Source organism: Cornus florida, unplaced genomic scaffold (genome assembly GCF_030987335.1).
Source record: "Cornus florida cultivar Cherokee Brave unplaced genomic scaffold, ASM3098733v1 CherokeeBrave_3.0.0_Hap2_Chr09, whole genome shotgun sequence".
Taxonomy (NCBI): Eukaryota; Viridiplantae; Streptophyta; class Magnoliopsida; order Cornales; family Cornaceae; genus Cornus; species Cornus florida.
In genome coordinates this window covers 92,177,253-92,199,123 of record NW_026775579.1, presented here as the reverse complement: position 1 = coordinate 92,199,123, position 21,871 = coordinate 92,177,253, and the positions used below count along the sequence as shown (strand labels likewise).

At 37.5% G+C, this 21,871-nt stretch overlaps 1 protein-coding gene across 1 annotated transcript; it reads right to left on the bottom strand.

Moving 5' to 3' along the window:
• Positions 1-15,790: 15,790 nt before the first annotated feature.
• Positions 15,791-16,549, bottom strand: LOC132273146 (F-box/kelch-repeat protein At3g06240-like). The gene has a single exon (XM_059774170.1). The coding sequence runs from the start codon at positions 16,547-16,549 to the stop codon at positions 15,791-15,793; it is 759 nt and encodes a 252-aa protein (XP_059630153.1).
• Positions 16,550-21,871: the final 5,322 nt, after the last annotated feature.

Genomic DNA, 21,871 nt, shown 5'->3' with positions numbered 1-21,871 from the left:
CTCATGTATAATAGCTGTATCGCCCAATAGTGTAAAAATACCCTGAGGTCTAGTGCATACCCTAGTCCTCATCCCAGATAAAATACAAAAGTCCTAGCTACAAATGAGTGTGTAGCACCTGTATCAAATAAAACACGTCCATGAAAACTATGTATAGGAAACTTACCCTCAACAGCCTGAGGTGCCTGCATATCCAGTGCCTTAGGGTTGTACACCCTGCCATAATGTAACTACTGCGGTGCTTGTCCCTGAGGCTGCGACGGTGCCGGTAAAGCCAGATGTGTCTGTCCCTGAATCCGTGGAACCTTTGGAGCTGGTAAAGGCACTGGCGCCCTCTGTCCTGCTGCACATGTTGTCCCTGTCCCTGTCTCTGTTTGACTGTAGGACACTGCCTAGAAGTGTGACCATACTTTCCATAAGTATAACAACTACCGTGGAAAGTACCAAATGGCCTCCTCTGTTGGTTAGCCTGTGGCTGACCCTGTCTTGCCTGTAGTCCCCCATTCTGTTGACGCTGAATAGGTGCCACATCCTTGGGAGTATCTGAACCACCCTTGTGCTTCTTCCAAGGTTGCTGTCCCTGGAATCTACCCTTGTCGTTCTGTCGGTGTCCGTTCCCATTCCCTTTCTCAGCTGACTGATTAGCAGAGTCTCTGTCACCCCGCTTCTCACCCTTAGCCTATCTGATATCCACAGTCAACCGATATTGCTGTAGAGCGGCGTCTACCACCTGAGCATAGGTAGTCTAGGCTGGACTACCTGTAATAGCTTTCTTTATAGACCACAGCAGTCCCTTGACAAAACTGTTTCGCTTCTTCTCTTCTGCATCCACCTCCTCTGGTGCAAAGAAAGACAAGCGTGTGAACTGCTACTCATACTTCGCCACTGTCATATTCCACTACTGCAGATTTAGAAACTCGGTCTTCATAGCTGCCCTAACTGCATAAGGAAAGTACTTTTCATTAAAGCGTGCACTGAACTCATCATAAATCAAAGCCATCCTCTCCGCTATGGTGGTAACTGACTCCCACCACTGTAGTGCATCCCCAACTAGCTTAAAGGTAGCAAGCATCTGCTTCTGAACCTCCATGCACTGAACCAAGTGAAGATGTCGCTCGATGTCCTGTTTCCACTGGTGAGCTGCTCTCGCATCGGTGGAGCCTGTGAACTCAGGTGGGCTCCTCTCTGTGGAAAGAACTCCTAGCCTTCTCCCAAGTATCAGTCTGAACAACCGGTGCTAGTAGCGGTGCCGGCTGTACTTGAGGCTGATTCCGAAGTGCAGCTATTACCCCAGCTTCTATAGCCCGAGCAATAAGGTCATTGATGTGAGGAGTAAACTCTGGATCTCCTCCCTGATCCTGAGTCTGCTGAATTTCTTCCTGTTCTTCATGGAACTGACCATCATCCTAAAACTCTGGCAAATGTTGCTCTCCCTGACGCCGCAGACATTCCTGTTGCCTATGAGCCATTCTCCTCTGTTGACTGTTCATCTGTCATCTTCTAGCGTTAACCATGCTGTTAACAAAGAAAGACAGATATCAGTACGAGTTTAAACGAACCGCAAAGGAATACAATGAATCCTAAACTTAAGCTCTAATCAAAAGAAAACGCTACGCGGAAGTCTTAATACGAAACGTCCTAGAGACACTTGAACCTGAAGTGCTCTGATACCAACTGTGATACCCTTCAGATCCGAGACACGGGTTGATCAGGCACCGGCCCAAACCCGAGGAATATCAAACAATTAATATTTTATAATGAACACAGAATACAAACTGAAATAAGAAACGAAGTTTAAGCTGATAGAAACTAAAATAAAATCCTCAAATAATAAAGATTCAATAATCCAGCTCAAAAACCTCCAAGGTTACAACTTGGGAATCCAACTAGTGGACCCCGAAATAAAACTCCAACTGAAACTGAAAAACTGAAAGTAAAGATATTCCAAAACTAAATCATGAAGTGAAATCCTACATCGTCGGTAGAATGAATGAGAGTCCCTGCTTAGCACGATCAAGCTTGAGACTCGAACCGTCCGTTACCTGAAAAGAATAATAAAGAAGTGGGTCAGGCCTACATGCAAGTTTTAGTCCAACTATAATCCATATAGTGCCCGATACGCAGATACACCCTAGATACCCTCAACATAACTACATAATCCATAAATATACATATATATCCACACTAAGGACATTCACTGGACTATAGTAGAGGTCTCAACCTGAATAGAAGGCAACATGCGAAAACGCACCCAAAGATGGGCATGAGTACCTAGACCTAACAGGGTACACCTACCAACTAAATCCAGCTACGCATCCACTGCATATACGTACCCTAACCAATGACTCTGAGACTCACGCTCATATTGTGGTATCATAATCATATATCTAAAGTATGTCCGAAACCATAGTATGTCATTCACTTATTCAATGAGGAGACATACAAAATACCGTCCAGATAAGCACTCAACTTATTCAGTTGAAGTGACTTAACCACAACCAATTAATCCAGGGAGTCATTTAACCTAGTCAGTTGATTCAACTCAAACACATTAATGGATTCAATATTTTACAATCCATATTTTCCATCCAGTAGGTTAGGTCTTAGCGTTTTGAGCTAAACCGTCCCCAGTATGCCGCCGTCCCATACCGGTGCATACAATCCTCCATATCCATGCAAATTATAACATATAAATCATAACTGAGTAATTTACAGTCCTAACTAGTATCCAAATAATTTCATAAATGGTTTTGTTATACTAGCAATTGAAAATCAACAGTAATCTATGTAATAGTAGAAAAGTTTACTGTTTCAATAATTTAGATCCCAAAGCATATATAGATCAAAAATAAATATATAGAGGACCCTATCATGCATTCAAAGTAGGTTTTTATAACCATCCTACATCCCATTACATTGCCAAAATTTAGTTAGGCAATTAATCCATCTTTCCTCCGTTAGCCGTATAGAGAATTAGAAATTTTATACCGTTTGTCCCATTGATTAAACATAAGCTTTTAGTCCTTTAAAGGTCTTAATAATACCTAGGATTAACTTTTTAGTCATGCAGTGAAGTCCCAAACTCAGTCCAAACAGTCCCCAATTCCTACAGTTTCAAAATTTATCAAAAAAACCAAGTTCTGAAACTATACGTGAGAAAGAGCCTTCTCCAGATTTTGGAGCAGGCTCTAAATTCACCTGGAGCCGCCTCCTAGGAGGGTAGAGCGGGCTCTACCTCTCCTAGAGCCGGCTCTTTGATGGGGGAGCTGGCTCTTTGCATTCCAGAGCCGGCTCTCTCTTTCTCCTCGAGCCTCCTTCAACTTCTGTTGCTCCTACAACTTTCTGAGTGTTTCCGACCATTCACAACCTGTCTAGTTGGTTTTAAATTGATCCTAAGAGTTCCATCTAAGTCCAGTATCATTCCCAAGATGTGTTTATAGTAGTTAAATACAAAAACAGAGGCTACAGATTCATCAGATTTTTCATGCTTCAAGAAACAAATAAATCACAAACACGCACAAACTGTAACTGAATAAATTTTCACACATACAGAACATCGATATACCATCAAATGTACATAAGAAACTTAGTTAATTCTTAATTAAATCCTAGAGGCCACCTAGGTGCACAGAACACAGGCAAAGGGAAAAAGAAGGAAAAAAAACTTGCCTTTGAGTTTCAGACTTGAAACTCTAAATTCTCAGTTTCTGTAGTGATATGTTTGTGTCCTAAATTGCAAGTCTGCTGCCCTAGTGCCTTGGTTCAACCCAGAGACACCTCCTATCTTCCTCTGTTCTCCCTCTGTACCTCACAGTTTTTGTGTCTTTCACAGAACTCAATTCACGTCTCCGAGTTAACTGCTATGAATCAAAAACCCTAAGCTTTCCGCATGTAATATATTTATAAGCTTAACTCTGAACCCTAATCCTTGTAACCTTAAAGCCAGAACCCATCTCGGCCCATAAACCAACCTAGGATATATACCTACGTCGGCCACCCATGTGAATTGCAAACCTAAATTCACGTGGAAAACAGAAAAACTAAATTCCATTAAATTTAAATTTCCATTAAATAACAACGATTAAACAATTAAATGAACACAATTAAATAAAAATAACTAAATAAACCATTACCAAAAACAATTTAAGCAAATAATTACATAACATGACTAATTAAACAAATAAACCATTAAGCAATTAATTAAATAAAACTATTACGCAAATAAGCAAATAAAATGCAAATAAACCATAAATTAAATTCTAGGAATAGTCTTTTAAAATTATGTTATTACAAAAAATCCCAATCATGCTTTAATCATACAACCCTGACAAGCTAGTAATAACACAGCACCAAACATCAGAATCATCGACCAGCGTAAAACTCTTCTAATGATCTCATAGCACCTATACTAGGTAGACGACTCCATAATATCATTCAGTTCAATTCTTACTTCTTCAAAACACATAATACGACCGTCTCATGCCTGAAACTTTAAAATTAAAATCAATTATTCCCATTATTCCTTAATGGAATCCCCATATTCACTTTATTTAATCACGTAGTTATAAGGTGACATCGATACTTGTCCTCAAGATACTGCTCGAATCAAACACCTATAAAAACATCCGAGTACATAACTCACATCACATCACCTAACCATCTTCAAGCTTATAATTCATGACAAACCCCCTAGCCATCACCGAAAGTACCAGACACCAAAAACACAATCCCTATTCAACAACTCGAGCCATCAAAACCACCCTCAAAACAAGCACTACTAAAAAAAATGATGACTTTATCTCCCTCTGTGGGAGTGAGTCGACTAAATCAACCATACCTTTACCGATGAACTCAACAATATAACAAATCACACACAGGTCCATCCACCCACGGACATGTACAACTCTTAAATGGAAAACAAGACTCACGACAAATGATTTCCTTACCAGGACCAGAATAAATAGGAAGGGTAACAAACCCCGCTCTCACAAGAGACTGACGACTCGCACCTGAATGCACCCGACACCTTGTCACATGCTACACACCAACTGTCCAACCATGGACACCCAATCTCACCTAGGATAAACTAAACTCCTTACACATAAAGAGAAGAACCAAAGGGATACACGTACGAAACTATGAACTCAATTCTAGGTGACCTCGCCACTAACGAACCATCATACACTATCAACACAGAAACCTTGCATACGATACCCCACAATACCCATGCTAACCAAACCAATCAGATCCCTACCACCCATTTGTCGAGCACTAGGATATAACTCACAACACAACGATCAGATAAGAGCATCAATACACACAATATACCAACACTAGAAACGATCACAACCCATCGGACACCGCATCCTGTCACTCCTAAGTGACAACTCATATGCTATAAAATGACACTTTACCACCCGTTCCATTACTACCTTCCTAGACGATACTATCTCGATCACCGTGCACACCCTACTCGTGACCTCAGCCACAACAACCCACTGACTCGTCAAAAGAAAAAGGTACATAACTGGCAATATCGTCCCCACTGGCTCTAAAAGGCTAAACAGTCCATAATCGCCTCGACTAGCGCACAATCCCATCACCTACTTGACAACACATAATAAACAACTCACAATCTCTAATCTATCCTCAGATCATACATGAAATCATTCTACTCATCAATACTAAACATCATACCATAACGCCTCTACTACCATCATCCTCGAATGACAACTCAAACTCACATCTCACCGACTCAACGAGCTACCGCCAAACGATCTCTCCTTAAACATCCCTAAGATAACACCATTATAACAAGAGAATATGCCTTACTCTCGATAATTCCCACAATAACCACTACATACCACTAGGATAGAACCATTACACGGCAATGCCATGCCGACAGATCCCAAAGAAAAGGAATGAGTAGAAAAACCAGAATGTTCAACACCCAACTGTCTTCTCAAACCATCTACAACACAATCAGTTACCAACACTTAATCGACTACTCCGACCATTCTTCCCAAGACAATCTACATACCTTAATAAGAAAGCTTCATACCCCAGGTTCAACATCACTATTTCCCTTCTTCCCTGTTTCTCAAAACCCCCTTGGCCCCGATAAAAGCCAAATGGACCAACTAAACCTAAAAGATCAACTTCATCCCAATCATTATAATCCTCAGTCTTTTTCTTCAGATCCTCAAACAACCAACACTATCTTCTGACACCCCAGGCGCAATTGAAATACAACCCTAGTCCACAGCATTCAATTTCAAAACACAATCCATTTGGTAACACAGTACCCACCATCTATCACTTCACCTGCAACAACCAAACATACCAATGACCCCATACTACCTACCTTATCATGCAATCCCATACTACACTGCTAAAACTAACCACTATACCTCACCTTGTGACTCTTTCGACAACTATGACAACCTATAACTCCGCTCATCCATCGAGCCATGTAATCGACCCACTGAGAGTCGATTACCCATAGCACATTGCCATAACTTTTCGAAATGAAAAATCACCCCTCAACCAACAGTAACCAACACACTTTCTTAGACCGTACCAGAACACACGCAATACATATCTACTAGACCATATTCGTGACTCAAATGACTTCTGTCAAACCTACCACGACCGGTTCAAAAAGAACCTCCACACCAAACCGTGACCTAAGTCACAAACGCTGACCTCCTAAGGTCATACCTTTCTCCACACCTGACCTCAACGATCACTGGAACCCATCTACCGATGCATGAAACTCACACACAACAAGAAAACCATGTCATGAAATATGAACCCATTCTATAGTCGTGCTCTAAGTACCGCACAAAACATAACAAGAAAATCAGGATGATTACACACTGTATAGCTCAATCCATGAGCTAAAAGTCTACGCCGTTCGTTCGATAAGAACCGGCACCCCAAACAACTCTGGAGCAACCGAGCTCCTCACCTACTCAAGTCAAAACCCACACAACCATCCATACTCAACTGTATACTCCTGTACATGTATACATATATATATAAAAAAATCATATCCCATACCATGATACAATCATGTCCCATCATTTATTTATTTAATTATTTAATTATTTATTTTTTACCCTGTCTTTCATTTTAAAAAAATACTTGCATAACCATGCCTAATAACCATCACAATACCACACAAGACATGCTTGCACCTACCGTGCTCACTACTTGTCATATTATTATTTAAAATAAAACTGCACACACTGTACCTACGACTTGCCGTTACTACCTAAATCACACTTGTCATTATATCATAATTAATATGTTTTCAATTATTTATACATTTCATCATGGCCATATAACAAACATTTTAGCAATTAAATATTCAAGCATGTGAACACTTAGCAAATAAGCATGCCCTTTTAAAACCATAAACACATAAGCAATTGAGTAAGTAAACATGCTTCTCAGGTAACAAACACTTTAACACATAAGCACATAAACAATGCAATCCACCTTCTAAACAACCCTAGGTAGGCCTTTACCCGTCGTCCTACTGGTTTTTGAACCATTGCTCTGACATCAAATTTGTAATGACCCGAACCCGAGAGTCCGAATCTCTAACAGGATCCTTATCTGAACCCGAGGTCAACTAAGGACACTACTGTCTTTTCCTTCGTCAATACATAATATAAGTGTCATCCCAGGATTTAAAAAAAAAATAGTAATAGCAATAATAATAAAAAGAGATCATAGTTACAAGATATGTCAAAACAGTCCACTAACCCATCGAACCCTGTGGAGGAGCGTCCACCACTTCCTTCCCATGACCTGAAAAATGTTAAATATATGGGGTGAGCAAATTGCTCAGTAGGTAGTGCCTAAGACACACCTCTTGTGACCCCGTGAATACAAATTAGGAATAGGAAAAAATACAGGGAATCATGCCATTACTGGGATAAATATAACCACAACATTAACAACAATAATCCAAGTCGTAACAAACCATGCCATGCTATGGAATGCAATGTCATGCGTATCACTCCCCGTTCTGAAACATTTCTGTTTCAACTTCCAAACCGTTAATGTAATCCGACCCAAGGCACCTCCAAGGCGTCACGAAAGGAGGATTGGTTAACCATCAACGACCACAAGGCACTTCCAAGGCGTTGCATCCGGCCTAGTTAGCTCAACCATACTCCTCTTTAGACTACACTAACACCATGGACCACTAGGCTCCTCCTGGGTGTCCGGTTTTCGCAAACACTTTTAGAAAAACTTTTTCCCAAAAACAATTCCATTTATTTTGAAAACAAACTTTTCCCTTTACTTTCCCAATGACAATGCATGAATTATGCAATTCCTTCAATGCCATGACAACATAGAATTTCATACATATTATCCGCATCATTTAAACATGTTTTAAAACATGAAATTCCACACAATATCACATTCTCATATTTCCAAATCATGGCATTTCCAAATCATGGCATTTTACATACTTTCAATTCGCAAATCCAACAATTAAATACTAGACATTCCATCAACATTATATTCACATTTTGAGAAGAAATTCTAAATTTATTTTTGCAACTAATAATTCCAATTTTTACATTTATTGCCAAAACTAATAATCCCAATTTTACATTTATTTTTACAACCTATAATCCTAATTTTACATTTATTTCCACAACTAATAATCCCAATTTTACATTTATTTCCACAAATAATAATCCCAATTTTACATAGCAATTGACAAACATTTTATATACAACTTGCCATAATTGAGCATGCTTTTCATCACAACAAATTAATTAAGTTCATAGGCTCAATTAACACACCATATCACTTAACATCATGAATACAACTACATACAATCACCATATTCAAAATAACTAAAACTAAGCACGCTTATGACCAACTTTAGAAGGAAAAATTCACAAGGATCAAAGAAATTGTGAATTAGAATACCCCTACCTCTAGATTGAAGAAAAACCCCAAATTTTTACTCCAAGCCCTACAAATTCAAAATTTCAAAGTGCACCAAACAAAGATTTGCTCCGATCAAAATGTAGATCTCAGTTTGCTCTTTAATTTGCCGCAAACGGCATCAAAAATCTCTCAAAAATGAGAGAGAAATCATGATTTGAAGCTTGTGTAGAAAAGAGAAAAGAAAAAGAAAATTTGAGGAAGAGAGAGAAATTCCAGCGTAAGGGAGAGAAAAGGAATGAGAATTGATAAGCCAAAAATGGCTTTAAGGCCACAAAATGCAACATGTGGGTCCCACCTAATAAAAAATCTTTTCTTTTCTTTTTAACTTTTATTTCTACCACATACACATACATATATAAATAAATTACAACCATTACAAATTCCATATTTTTTGAAACAGTTTGCTTTGCTTTGCTTATCATCTTGCTTTTAAACATAGAATTCATACATAGTCCTTTTTTTAATTTTAAATGTGACTTCTTACTGTTTCAATATGATAAATATAACATCACATGTGATACCATTATTATTATTATTTTTTTCCCTGGCAAACAGAAGAAAAACTAATAGATAAAAGGACAGTAGTCCAACTCCACCAATTGAAGCACCTTTGCCGGAAGTCAAGAGATAGCAAAATCGGCACACAAGCACGAAGAAGAGAGTGATGCAAAAGCATGGGCTGCTCGATTACCTTGCCGCCGGACATGAGACACCTTAACCCATGAGAAAAGTTCCAGATCAATGCGAATATCATAGATACATGGGGCGATGGTAGAAAGGCACTAAGAACCTACTTGCAAAGCGTCTACGAGATTTTTAGCATCACATTCAAACCAGACGTGCTGAAAATCAAAAACCCGAGCCCACATGACAGCAAGTCTAAAAGCGAATGCTTCAGCCACCAATGGAGATGAAGCCGAAAACTGCTTAAAAACTACTGCCTGGAGAAAAACTAGTAAAGCTAGTGGGGGCCTGGGCTTTCGAGATTTTGAAGCTTTTAACTCTGCTCTCCTGGCCAAATACGCCTGGAATTTTCAAGTTACTCAACGAGGTATTGCTTTTCATCTCCTTAAAGCCAAATACTTTCCATCTTGTTCTTTCTTGGAGGCTTCTTTGGGATCAAACCCGTCTTGGGGATGGCGTAGTATTTGGTCTACATAAGAGCTTCTTCGTCATGGCTTAATGTGGTCCGTGGGAAATGGTCAATCCATTGATATTTGGAATGATAAATGGATATAGGTTTTTCTGCGACACTTCCATTTCGACGAGCTCATTTATTCAAAGTTGTTGACCTTATTGATATGCAATAGGCCTCGTGGAATAGAGATCTTTTACATTCAATTTTCTTTCCCATGAAGTGGTAGCCATTTCTAAATGTCAATTTAGCCTCCATAATAAACCTGATTCTTATATTTGGGCTCTTGAGACATCGGGTCGTTTCACTGTTAAATTTGCTTATCATTTAGCTATGTCTTTGCATTGTCCTACTCCAGTTGGTGTGGGAAAAATTTGGAAAGAAATTTGGCACTGTAAAACTCTTCCTAAAATTAATCATTTCTTGTGGCGGCGTTGTCGTGATGTTCTTCCATTGGGTTCCATGCGTTTTCATTGACATTTCACTGATGATGCAATGTGCCCTCGTTGTAGTAAGGAGGAGGAGACTATTATCCACTTATTTTTTAAATGTTCTCACTCCTTGCAGACTTGGAAGCTAACTCCACTTCGCTTGGATTTTTCAAATTTGGTTGTGCATTCTTTTTCAAAGTGCTGGTTGAGTCTTCCTACTCTTGCTTTTGGCCGTATGGCACGCACTTCTTTGATGAGCTTGGCTTCCTTTTGCTGTTGGTTTTTATGGAAAGCTCGAAACAGGTTGATTTTTGAGGGTGCTTTCTGGAATCCTTCAATTGTGGCTTCCAAGGCAGTCCAAAGCTTTTGGGAGTTTTTTCGATTTGCAGAAGTGTTGTTTGAATGTGCATTTGATTCCTAAACCTTCTGTTTCCCATCTTTCTTGGTCTCCTCCCCCTTTTGGCAAAATCAAGTGCAATGTTGATGCATCTTTTTTTGATACCATTGTTTACTTAGCAGGTTTATCGTGATATATTCATTTTTTTAATGTTTTTTTTTCAAAGGTTAATCAAATGTAGAAAACTATAAATATAATAAAATGTACGGCAAGAAGGGCATTCGAAGAAAACATGCCCAAACAAACAATGGACAAACGAGTGACTGTGGCCCAAGAAGCCCAAGCCACACCATCACATATCTTAAAAGCAGCAACCAAAATTAGCCAAATTAGAGAAAAAGCAAATTTTCCAGTGAAGAAGCTCTAGTAAACTAGTAGTGATGTACAACTACTTATTCAAGTCTTTGCGGGCATGCTGAAAGATTTTTTGGGTTGATTTCAAAGTGTGCATTTTTGACTTGATAGGTGAATTTTTTTGACTGGAAACGGCCTAAGAATCACTGTTATGCTGTGATATAACCTATTTTTCAACGAAAAACCATCGTTTAGGGCCTCAAAACGAGATTTTTCTGTCTTATAGAAGCCTGTTGAATATTTCAGAATTTTTGTTCATTGTCTAAACGAAGTTGGATTGCACTCATTTTTTATATTTAGTAATTTTATTTTATTAGGTATTTTTCTCTATGTTTTCATAATTTTTATAGAAACTTTATTTTTAGGCTATTTTTCGAGTATTAGTATCCTTATTTTTATTTTTATTTTTATTTTATTTTATTTTTTTTATGTTATAAGGATTCGTGTTGCAGTTAGTTTTCTTACGAACTCGGATTGCACTCATTTTATATTTAGTTTGCTTTAGGTTGCTCGCGCATGTACGCGCTATTAGCAGAAGATGCAACGTTTTATGAGCAGACTCTATTCCCAAAGTATTAGGATAGCGAAAAAGGAAGTCGTTAATGCCTATACGGAATAATTCAATCGGTTGACATCTCGGAACAACCTGAGGGAAATTGAGATGCAACAAGTTGCTTGTTATTTAAATGGTCTGCGATATGCCATTCACGATAGGGGATCAACACAGATAATTTACACTCTTTTTGGAGAAAGCGAAAACACGATAGTGATTGCGGCAACCAACAATCACTAATGGGGGCTCAGTGTTAAGCCCCGCAATCAACAATAACTCAGGTAGACTGACTTAGCACTTCAAGGGAGCTTGAAATGTGTCTAAAGCCGCACTTGAGTTTGGCAGGTTGAGTCACTCGAAACCTCGCTAGCAGTTTATTCAGGGTCTCAGGCGATCATACCTCAGCCAGTTCGTTCTTATCGTGAAACACCAAATGGACGAAGCCCACCAAATTGTGTGCATTCCTGCTTGCTATCACAAAAAGACACGAACAAGAAAAATCATGTTTCCTATGTGTTCTGATGAGACATGAACCACAACTTAACTACCATAAACCATTTTACAGATTCTCAATAGAATCAATTTACATGATGCATGGTAATGTGCTGGTTTTAATTTGGAACATGCCTTGCACTCTGTTCATTCTTCTGGCCCTAACACATTTTTTTCATCTTCTATATCAAGGGAGGTATTCCTTCTTAGAGCCTTGTATATGTTTTTTCCTTCTTATTATTTTGATTTGTTATAAAATATCATTCAAACGCAAGGTCCCAAACAGAGATGGAAAAAATTATTAGAAGAAAATTATTAATAATAATAATAATAATACAACAATAGAAAAGAATAACTAGGATTGTTCTATCATCCAGTAATTCATAATCCAAAATTTTTAAAAATTGTCTCTAAATCAGACACCCATGATGGGTGATATGAAACTCTCCACCTAGTCCTCTTTCTTGTGCTCCATAAAACAAATTTGTTGGATTGTCACAAACAATATTCATAATTCTTCACTAATTCATCACCCCTCAACAAAACCAATCACTCCATACAAAGGATGGAGTTTCAATCACAACTTCAGTCCAGGACTCGGTCACGCCTAGTCCTCCATCACACAAAATTCACCCTTATAACGACTTAGCATACAAAGACATTCTCTTAACACCCCTAATTCCATTGGCAACTGGAAAGTCATCAGAATCTTCCAGAATTCCTCATCCACCAAACTGAAACCAACAATCATTAATGGCTGCTGCTCCTCTCGATCAATACAAACCCAAATGGACGAAGCCCACCGAATTGTGTGTAGCCCTGCTTGGTATCACATAAAGACTAAACAAGACAAACCATGTCACTTGCAGGAAATCGTCAGAGAGCAACTTTGATTATATGTTTGATGAGAAAATGAACCACAACTTAACTACCATAAAATTAAATTACAGATTATGTCATCAGGGAATGGTGGTGCAAGTAATCAACCAAAAAGAAAGGAGTGGAAATGTAGATGAGAAGGAACACCATTTAAAACTCCTATAATAAACCGTCATTTGCTACATGAAATCCAAAATATTATCACTTGTTCTTGATTTAATTTGTCTCTGACTCAAACTTTCATGATGGGTGATACGAGGCTCTCCACATAGGTCTTTGCTGTACAAATCCAGGTCGGATCTGGGAACCTCGAATAACTAGATCCCTGTATGTTCCCTCTCTTATGTTGTATAAAACTAATCTTTTGGCATCTACCGCTAAGAGAGCTTCATCTTCCTTCAGCAAAGCCAATGGCTTCATGTACCTTTGAATTGGAACATTAATCTCAACTCTATTCCAAGATTGCTTCACCGTATATTCCTTCATTAGCCATAAGTCATGACCACATCGTCGTAGTATACCAAGACATCCTCCAAATACCCCAACCTCAATATCATTAGTAACACCAGTAGGATGTTGAAAATAAACTTGATTTTAGTATTTAGTATTTTCAAGTATTTGTTATCCATGATGCATGTGTTAATTTAGCATGTTAGTGGGTAGTAAATTGTCTTAGTGGGAGTTAAGGTTATGTAAAATAAAGAGGCATGAAAGTTACAACTAGTAAATGGTCATGTTAGTAGGTTAGTGGGAGTTTTGCCTACTAAATGGTCATGTTAGTGGGTTAGTGAGAGTTTTGCCTACTAAATGATATGTTAGTGGGGTTTTAAGTTTCATTTACATTTATGTTTTGAAGCCTATATAAACCCATGCATTGTACTCATTTTCTATCAAGTGAAATAAGAAATATTTTCCTCCATTTCTATTCTCTTCCAAATAGTATAGTGTTGTGTGTGTAACTAGGCCACTATTTCCAACAAAGTGGTATCAGAGCCTAGACGATCCTAAAGGCTAGATGAAGTTGATCCTAGAAGGTTCAACATTTGAGAAAAACATGTTTCTCCTTGATGATGATGAAGGGGAGAAAATGTATTTTCTTAGTGAAAAGATGATGGTCTCTAATTACAAGAGAATGAGAATCATCATGACTTCATACCTCAAAGCATGCGATTTGTGGGATGTTGTTGGAGAAGAGCCAAAGAATGGCATGTCCAACAAGCTTCATGAAAAGAAAGAAGATAAGGCATTGGTAGTGTTGCAAAAGGCAATACATCAAGAAATTTGGGAGTATTTTGGAGAGTCCAAAACTCCAAGTTGTATTTGGAAGATGCTCGAGACCATCGTTTCCAATCATAGAGGTGAATCACTACCCATGGAGTATTGGGTACAATGCTTTGAGAATGATGAGTTTACGAAAGATGATTATGAAAGTCTTGAAGACAAAGTTGTGGAGAATGAAGAGGTGTATCGTGCAAAAGAAGTTGAAGATTTTGGAGATTCAAAAGTTGAAGGAGAATTTGAAATGGTGAATAAGGAAGAGGTAAGAAAAGGTGTTAAAGAAGAGATTGAAAAAGTGAAGGAGGATGAAGTGAAAATAGAAGATTTAGAAGAAGGAAGTGCTAAAGAACAGGCAAAAGTTCAAGTTGGTGAATTAACATCTTCAGGTATGGTTACAAATTCCACCTTGAAAGAAGTTATATTTGACTTATTTGATGAAATTATTATTTCTTCATATTCATCAAATAATGCTTATTTTGTGGAGAATGATGAACTTCTCTTAAAGAAAGTTGTTCCAAAGAAGTATGAGATTGAAGCCCAGGATGATAAGAAATTCTCATATTATTTTTTAAAAAATAGTTTGGAGAATTTTGTAATTGATACAGGTTGGGTGAATATGGAATTATTTTTTGACTCTAAAGAAGAAGTATATGTGAAGTTGAAGATCAATAAAAAATTTAAGAAGAAAAAAGATCAGTGGTGTGCTTGTATAAAGAGGATGATATATGATTATACATCAAACAAGCATTTGAAGAAGTTTCACAAGCCTTACACATCAATGGAAATGGCCAAGAAGATTGAAGCTATTGAAGGAGGTGGAATTGAAAATCAACTATCGAACTTTTGATCAAGCCCCCAAGATTAATAAGAAGGTTTTTCAAGTTACAAAATCAAGTTTAAAGGGGGGTGTTGAAAATAAACTTGATTTTAGTATTTAGTATTTTCAAGTATTTGTTATCCATGATGCATGTGTTAATTTAGCATGTTAGTGGGTAGTAAATTGTCTTAGTGGGAGTTAAGGTTATGTAAAATAAAGAGGCATGAAAGTTACAACTAGTAAATGGTCATGTTAGTAGGTTAGTGGGAGTTTTGCCTACTAAATGGTCATGTTAGTGGGTTAGTGAGAGTTTTGCCTACTAAATGATATGTTAGTGGGGTTTTAAGTTTCATTTACATTTATGTTTTGAAGCCTATATAAACCCATGCATTGTACTCATTTTCTATCAAGTGAAATAAGAAATATTTTCCTCCATTTCTATTCTCTTCCAAATAGTATAGTGTTGTGTGTGTAACTAGGCCACTATTTCCAACATAGGAAAAGTAGGCACACTTATCTCACAGAATTTCTCATCTGCAAAACCAAAAGCAACAATTACTGTTGGCTGTCTACCAAACCAATGGATGGCTTCATTTAGCGATGCTCCACAAAGTGCACCATAAAGTTCATAATGATTACTACAACTGCAAGGGAAGTCTTGAATCTTTTTCCAAGAATCACTTCTCAGTGAATATAGATGGAGATTATTTTTTCTTCCCAACACCAACTTGTAATCATCAGCAGTGCAATCATAGCCAAATCCATATACTGCAGCACCAAATTTCGGATCTGGCACTTTCTTGCACTCGCTCGTTATGGGATTGAATATATATATGACATCTTCTGCCAAAAAGCATAACAAACCATTACAAGAACCAATCATAATGGTCCAGACATGATGCTTTAACTCAAAATAACCCAAAACAATGTCAATCTTTACTGCTGTAACTGCTGTTAGAGTGTCATTATCAGCTGATCCAAGGCTTGCTGTGTATAGACCGGGATGGGGGACTAAATTGACCATTACCATATATTGTCTTTGAATATTGGCGTTTGTGATTGATTGATGGAAGTGAGAGCTGGAGATTAAAGTGTGCCATGACTTGGATACCCGCCTGAATTGAAACAGAGACTTGAACGGCAGTTTTGAGAGTATACCAATAATGACATCCAAAGGAAGGTGAGGCATGGACCTTTCAGATGACTGAATCATATTCTCTACCTTCTTCACCATGGCTTTGGTCCCCTATCTTCTTCTAGTTTGTGAATGTGATTTTCATCATGAAAATATCCCAATTACTTTGTGAAAACTTGTTATCGGTGACTGTGAAATCAGAAGCCAAAATTTGGTTTACAAAGGATACAAGATTTAGCGCCTTCTCAGCTATATAATGTCTGTATATCATGTACTCTGAACCAAAGTTAGCTTTTTTAATTAAAAAAAGAAAACAAAATTATTCTCCCTCATTAGAAAAAAATGGAAAAAGAAAAAAACAAAGTATCCCTTTTTAGTTATTAGAAGTTCAGTAAATAAATCAATCAAAAGTGTTCAGTACTTATTTGCTTTAATCAGTGTACAAAATCTCTTGAACCAGTGGTCTTTTTGGTTTTATGCATCATTATATAAGTTTTTCCCTATTTATCTATGAAAACAAACAGAACTTTATATTTAGGTCAGATCTCAACAAATACACCCACAGGCAAACAACAACAAAGAACTAATTTAACATGCTCCATCAAATTATAAACAAAACCCTATCAAACAGAGCGATATAAATACATCATATCTTCACAAATGGACTCATAAGCAGGCAATTTTGGGAGAATATATATATATATATACATATATATATATATAGTTACTACAAAGGATACACCGTCTCAGCTATATGATGTCTGTATCTCATGTACTCCGAACCAAAGTGCCAAATTTTGCTTTTTTAAATTAAAAAAAGACAACAACAGTATTCTCCCGCATTAGGAAAAAATGGAAAAAGAAAAAAACCAAGTACCCATTTTTAGTTATCAGAAGTTCAGTAAATAAATGAATCAAAAGTGTTCATTAGTACTTATTTGCTTTGATCAGTGTACAAAATCTCATGAATCAGTGGTCTTTTTGCATCATTATATAAGTTTTTCCCTAGATTTTTTTTTCTAATAACATATATCTACGAAAACAAGCAGAACCTTATACTTAGGTCAGATCTCAACAAATACACCCACAGGCAAACAACAACAAAGAACTAATTAAACATGCTTCATGAAATTATAAACAAAACCCTAGCAAACAGAGCGTTATAAATTCATCATATCTTCACAAATAGACTCATAATCAGGCAATTTAGGGGAATATATATATATATATATATATTTATTTATTGAAATACACATGCTTCATCAAATTATATGCACAACCTAGATGAAAAGGGTTTTCCAATTAAAGTTGCCCAAATTTCATGCTCATAGTTATATATAGAGAGAGAGACTTACATGAGAAGATTAGAAGCACAACAGAAACCCTATAAGAAATTATATGAAGCATGGGCAATCATCTCCAAACTCCAAGTAATTGGTGGTATTTTGCAGTGTTTCGTGAACACGGAGAGAAAAAGGACTCAAGAATTAGTGAATAATGTGACCTACCGTTACGGGGTTTGGACCTTGACAAGCCCTTGACAACCATGGGATGCTATCAGTGTGCATTAAGGGTGCCCAATGGTATTTTCGTAAATATGGCAAAAAGTGAAGTTTGGAGTTTTGGCTCGGGATCTTTATGGGAGGTACCTTGAGTCCATATAAAATGGTTGGCGTAGACGACACTCGATTTGGATGTCGGGAAGGGTCTGAAAGGCCATTATGATTCCTCAAGCAAAGGTGATGTCTACTCCTGTCAGAGTGTTGATTTTCCTTAGAACTATACTAGAGAAAAGTCTGTTCAGCACATCAGTTGGGCTATGGCATGGCTTGCTTAAAGGGCTTAGCCAACTTGCATGGGCACGTGTTGCACCACTCCAAAATGGATGCACAAGAGGGCACAAGAGAAGAGCATCCAAACTAACGAAGGGCTTGGCGGGTGCGCGGGCAGGCGTCCAACCTGATGTGGGCGCGGGTGTGCAGCCGTGTGCTCACAAGCGTTCAGGTATGGCGCACGCAGATGAGCACCAGCGTGCGCACCGGCGTGCAGTAGCGCACTTAAGGGTGTGTACTCGGACGTGCACACGGGCGTGCATGGCTTGGCACGCCGTGCACTCAGAGACATTTATATGTGGGTACAGATTAGTGGGCTTGGTACGAGTTAGGTTCACAAGGTTAGCTCAGATGTTACTTAAAGTATGGACCACACAAGTCATGGTTGATGGTTACTGAAGATAGCTAAGTGGGCTCAGTTGGTTGGGGGAAGTTATTAACACTTCCCACTTGTGTACATATATTATGGGGAGTGGGGGGTGTGCTAAGTAACTTCCCATGCATGGCTCAGTTGGTTGGGGAAAGTTACTAACACTTCCCACTTGTGTGCATATATTATGGAGAGTAGGGGGTGTGCTGAGTAACTTCCCATGCATGTGGCACAGATCTGATGGGACAACACACATGTGGTTAGAGTCGGTTTTCTTCCATTACGCTGATATATAGAAGGTGGCAGATAATGTGTAACTTCCTGTGGACAAGTGGCATGAGCAAAGGGTGCCAACATGACCCTAGGTGGATGGGAGTGTCATCCACCACTTTAGTAGGTAGTTGTGGGTGGATATGGGTATCATCCACCACTTTAGTGGGTAATTGTAGGCAGTTTTGAGAGTTTGCCTATACATTGCTAATGTGGGTTCTGTAGAGAGGGCAGATTGAGAATGAGACACAGAGTTGTGTTGTAAGAGACTCTTGTATGCTTCTGCAGGTTAAGGCATTTCCTTGTACTGTTTTGTGAATAATAGTAAAAGGTTGGAAGCCTTACGCTTCTGTAAATTCGTGGGTATTATTGTCCTTACATTCTTGCAACTATACTTGTGTGTGAGAGTGTTTTACTTGTTGTGTATTTTAAGCAACAAGTGTGAGTTGGCTGAGCTAAGTTAGAAATTCAAAGAAAAGTTATTCATATTTCTGACTTAGTGCCACCACAGGCCACTAGATTCGTGTTCAAAATTTACTCCTGTGACACCTATCATCACCCTCACGTGTCTTTTATGTTCTCAAACTTTTAAAAATAAAATACATACACTTTACAGAGTAAATTAGGTCAAATTTTACTGAACATTTTATTATATTTTTAGAAGATATAAATTAGAAACAAACTAATAATTAAAGCATCATGAGATACAAACATTATATACAAACAAACAAATAATTAAAACAAATAAAATTTATACTTTTAGAAGATATAAATTAAAAACAAACTAATAATTAAAACCAAAACAATTTATTTATTAGTACTTGAAAGGAAAAGAAAATAGAAAAGAAAAACTTCCAAAGCTTTATTTCTGTAAATGAACATAACTGTATGTAATAAAATTTGCTATATATATATCTATATATATATATATATATATATATATCATTAATAACTGTAGTTTATTTGTTTAGAATTTATTAAAAAAAAATTTTTTGGAACGGTAATTTTAGTATATTGATTAATGTACAAACCCACATAGGGACAAAGATTACAAAACCATATAAGCCCAAAACTTGAACAGAGGCCCAAGGCCTGATTACACTTACCTTGTTTAAATAATAGGATATTCTCCTATGATTTTATATATAATATTAGTGTTAACTTGACATTAAAATGTATTAAATGACTATTACATCTATTATACTTTTCGATTGAAATCTCCCTCCACGGCCTCAAGATTGATGGATTAGAAATCCTTTCAGCTCTGCTAGAGCTTCTTCACAGGATAATTTGGGCATTTTTTGTTTGCTGCTGTGGTGGTGTGGTTTGGGCTTCTTGGGCCACACTCGCTCATTTGTCCATTGTTTGTTTGGGCTTGTTTTGTCCGAATGCCTCCTTGTTATAATTAACCTTTCCAAAACAATTAAAAAATTGAATATCACGTAAATGTCCACCTATGAAGTAAATAATGGCATGATCTGTGAAGTTATATTTATCATACTAAAACATTAAAAAGTCACATTTAATATATTAAGAAAGGAGTAAGTATGAATTCCATGTTTAAAAGCAAGATGATAAGCAAGCAGACTGTTCCAATTAATATGTAATTCATGACAAGTTTAAATGCAAGTGGTATGATTAAAATTTACAAGTTGCGGGTGTTATAACAATGGAATGATATTGTCACATCCAACTACTATTAGGAGCACTCACAGTCAACCACTAGGTTGAATATACTTTAGTTTGCTTCATTTGGTTCTTTCCTAAGAAGCAAGGATATTTGTTATTTTTATTTGAGGTTTAGAGATAGATAATTGTTTATGTATTAGTATTAAAATAAATTTTTCATTTTTTCATTTTTTTTTTTTTATTTTTTATTTTTTTGGCCGAAACAAGACTTTTGCCCTCCACCGCAGATTCTTCCTCCACCCGATTCTTTCTCCATGACTTTATGAGAAATATGATCTTAAAAAGTACAAATATTCATATGGACCTCAATTATAAATTTGTGTCTGTAATAATAATTAATATACAACCCCTTGTTCCAAATTCACATAACAGGTCGTAATAAGCCAGGTGAGTTAAGTTTGTATTATTAGTATTAATATGCTCAATTGCACCATTTTAGGATGGATGTTTAATTCTATGGAGGAACGCATTTATAATATATTCTTGTTTTATGACTCTGTTAATAACTTGTGGACTACTTTGAATCAAATGTATGCTCATTCTAGGAATGATGCTCGTATTTTTGAATTATACCAAGATATTGCTAAGGCCTCGCAGGAAGGCCTGAATTTGTCTGTAACTGATTACTTTGGGTATTTGAGATCTCGTTGAGAAGAACTAGTTCAATAGGAGTCTCTCAGTGAATTTGCTCCCTAGGCAGCCTCTCTTCTTGTCAAATGTCTTGATCGTCAGCATACTGATCAGTTTTTGATGGGATTACGCCCAGAATTTGAACCACTAAAGTATCAGATCTTGAATGCAATACCAATGCCTTCACTGTTGGAAGCCTTTTCTACTGTTAATGGTGAAGCACGCAGGCACCGTTTAATTCAGCCCTCATTTGTTCCTCTATCGGTGTCTAAGCTTGCTGGGGATAGTATGGCTTTTGCAACCAACTTTGGATCACGTACTTCTGGAGGTCAAATTATTTGTCACCATTGTGGAGGGGTTGGACATGTTAAGGCTCGTTGCTTCAAATTTCATCCTGAACTAAAGCAGAAATTTTCTAGGAACCGTTTGTCTGGAACTGGTTCTCTCATACTGCGGCTGTTGTAGAGACTCCTGCTACTATTGGTGGATCTACTGTATTTCCTGGACTGAGCCAGCTTCAGTCTCAAATTGGGCAGATCCAGGACCAGCTTGGCTCCCTTGCTTCTAGAGTTGGTGCTTCTTCAGCTGCTCCCATTGCCACTACTACTACATGTACTCTTATTGCATTTC